At 34.2% G+C, this 3,334-nt stretch overlaps 1 protein-coding gene across 1 annotated transcript; it reads right to left on the reverse strand.

Moving 5' to 3' along the window:
- Positions 1-1,587: 1,587 nt before the first annotated feature.
- Positions 1,588-2,340, reverse strand: LOC116351044. The gene is made up of 2 exons (XM_031783078.1): positions 1,933-2,340; positions 1,588-1,871 (listed from the first exon to the last, which is right to left on the reverse strand). The coding sequence occupies exons 1-2, from the start codon at positions 2,286-2,288 to the stop codon at positions 1,853-1,855; spliced, it is 375 nt and encodes a 124-aa protein (XP_031638938.1). The 5' UTR covers positions 2,289-2,340; the 3' UTR covers positions 1,588-1,852.
- Positions 2,341-3,334: the final 994 nt, after the last annotated feature.

Consider the following 3,334-nt stretch of genomic DNA (forward strand, 5'->3'; position numbering starts at 1 on the left):
CCATACAAAATTTTCAATTGGCTCAAAAACGAATATTTTGTATGGGAGGTACTCTTGATTTTGGTTGAAATTTCTCCAAACCCTCCGAATGTTATTTGTGAAAAAAATAACCTGTGCAAAGTTTCACGCCATTAAGGTAGCATACAGACATGGCTCCCATACAAAAATCCAAATTTGTTGTGACTTTAGTTATGAAAAGTGTTTCAAAAATAATTTTTATGGCAAAATTAACGTCAGATATATTTTTATAGTATTTTGTTAGAAAATAGAACACTTTCAAATGTCGTACAAATGGTTTCATCATGAAAGTGTGAAAAATCTTTTCTCGGGTACTTCTGCTATTAAATTAAAGAATATTTCGTTGCCAAAGTTGAAAAATATTTTTTGGTCTCGAACTTTACGCCGCTTGAAAGACTTGAAGAATCGAACAAATATTATTTTGAACTTTCTTAATAAAATACGCAACTACCACCATGCGGAAAAGTTCGTCTTACTCCCGTAAGACTCTTTATTTCGTTGCAAAATAAGGTTATTGATTGGTTTATGTTTTTTTGTGCATTTTTCATGAATTATTCAAAAATCGAAAACTAATTCCAATATACAGTTCGATACAGTTACAACAGTTTGATGACTTTATTGTGGCGGTAATAAAGCAAAGCATACACGTTACCTATTCTAATTTTAAGTAGGTGAATCATTATTTCATTTCCCACTCTTGTGTGCTCTTGTGGAAAAAAATGACTGACTGACTATAAATTGAGTCAATTTTAATCACTTTTATTCGGTTAAAATTACCAATAGATGATTGAAATCGAATATAGTCGGTTATGTTTAACTAAAAGTAATTATAGTCAACATAGTTGACAAAAGTCAATTTCATATACTTATAGTTAACCGTAGTTAGCTATGATCACAATCGACATTTCTCAACTCAAATTACATGAAGACGCATATAGTCACTTATAGTTAACTTGAGCTGGCTGAAATATCAGCCATTTTTGTCCCAAATTAGTCAATTTATAGTCGACTATGAAGTCGAAATATTTCCACAAGGGTATGAAGTAACTGCACATCCAAATTTTGTATTAGCATAGTGTTGAACACAAGTAGATACTCTAGAATAGACATTTTAAATGAACAACATTCCCCAGTGAAAAACGTGACAGATATGATATTCATTTACAAAAAAAAACCTACGGGAATGATTTAAAAACGGTTTTTGGAAGACATTGGGCCAACAAGACTATGCATAAGGAAGAAAAATCCAATAAAAAATCAAAAATAAAATTAATCACTCTATAAAAGTCTGAAATTGATTGACTCACTGGCAGTAGCTCTCCATAGGGACTTTACCAAATAAAATCCTCACCAGACTCGACCAATTAACGTGTACAATTTCCAATGCTCTCCTTCTATCGATTTCGAACACTTGATAAATCAAAACAGATAGAATTTTATCCCATTTGATAACTAGATATAAATAAAAACCATAACAATTGATTGTAAACAAAAACTTTATAAATATAAACATGTAATGCTCAAAATGATTTATTGCTTGAGATTGAAATAATACTTTCAATGAACAACATTTTCTAATACTCTAGATTTGTGTTTGATATAAAGCGGTGCTTAGTAGCACACATGAATAATTTCATTCAAATATCGATTTTATACCGCCCCCTGAATGAAAAAGAAAATATCAATTTTACAATATTAAATTGTTGCTGTGATAAAACCTAGTGTTGAATACAAGTCGAATTCAATGACAATCATTTAATAACATTTGTTGGGGACAAAATTGGCAAAATTTTCCATTTATTCGAACATGATTTCCTTTTTCCGTGAAAATCTTCTAGTTTCGCCAAACTCCCCTGTAAAATGTAAAAAAAATATGAAGAATTCGTCAAAACTGAGTGGAAATAGACCACCTACCACATTTCTTCGCATTCTTTGCTGCAAACTCGTTTGGCTTCGAGTTGTTTACCGCAGCATGCGCATGATATCCGTTCCTTCCGTTCGGTATCGGCTTTCTGTTTGATTCCAGCCACAATATCACGGTATTTAGCTGCTAATTGTGTTTCCATTGTTTTTTTCTCCGTGATGGCATCCTGTAATTTGGCATCGATTTTCTTAATTTCTTCTTTATGTTCGTTTTTTAAGTTTTTAATCGCTGTCTCCATTTCGATGCTATGTTGTTTTTTCAATTCGACCATTGTTTGTCGTTCTTTCTCACACATTGCTTTGGAATTGTTGAGATTTGTGTTTGCCTCATTCAATTTTTCGGTCATAACACGTAATACCTCGTTCAGTGAGTTTTCCCCTTTGGTTTTTTCCTTCTCAATTTCGTAAAGGTCAGATCTTGGGTAATATTCTTTACTTCTTCCTGTCGAATTGAATCAATATTGTCACATAACTGGCTATAGCCGCAATGATCTAGAAAATTCATTTACCACAAAAAATTAGCCTTTTTTGTCAGCCAGATTAGCATTTTCAAACCACTCGAATAATTTTTGAAAATAATCGACTTACATTGAACAGTAAACGCCAATCAAAATTAAATAGCCCGCAAGTTGCAACGGGATTTTTGTGCACTATTTGCTGTGAAAGGTGTCCCAACTATTTAAAGAAAATCAAGAAAATTGAACAGAATAAAAGAATTTTCATTTTTCTTAAGACATCGAAATCAGAGCATGAAATCTCACAACGCTAAGGTGCCGGTACTTTTCTTGCTTCTCTTACATGCATTGAGGTGCGGCAAGCACTCTACTTGTCAGGATTCGCTTCTGAGTTATGAGAGTACATCTAGGGGGGAGGCACGGCATACATGGGCACGGAAAAAGTTTAAAGAGGGGTCAATCAGCCAATCAAAAACCCTAGCAAATCGATAGAATTTTTCGCGAAAAACCCTAGCAATTTTAAAGATTTTCTTCCATTTCTGAAGTTGATTAGCAAAAAAAAGGTCTTCACTTTCCTGTGAAAAATCCCTAGCAAATCGGAAGATTTCTCTGCTGCCGTCTAGGGGGGTTAGTCCGGACGATTTAAGAGGGGGTTACCGGGCTTACACCCCCCTGTGCCCATGTTTGAGACACGGGCTTTAGTATTGCTAATTGTTCCTAGTTTTTTTTAGTAAATCGCATATAACTTGTCCATTGACAGTGCCTAATAAGTCCTAATTTTTCTTACCAGTAAAGTGCACAAAGTGTCACAAAAAGTTATCAATTTCACCTATACAGATCGATGTGAAGTGCCGAAAAAATAAGTTTGTGAAAACAGGGGGTGCCCAATCGAAGAAGGGGGGCAGGGGAGTATCCCACCATGTCAAAATTTGGTCGGA

Source organism: Contarinia nasturtii, unplaced genomic scaffold (genome assembly GCF_009176525.2).
Source record: "Contarinia nasturtii isolate CC-2019 unplaced genomic scaffold, AAFC_CNas_1.1 Cnas_scaffold_4519, whole genome shotgun sequence".
NCBI lineage: Eukaryota > Metazoa > Arthropoda > Insecta > Diptera > Cecidomyiidae > Contarinia > Contarinia nasturtii.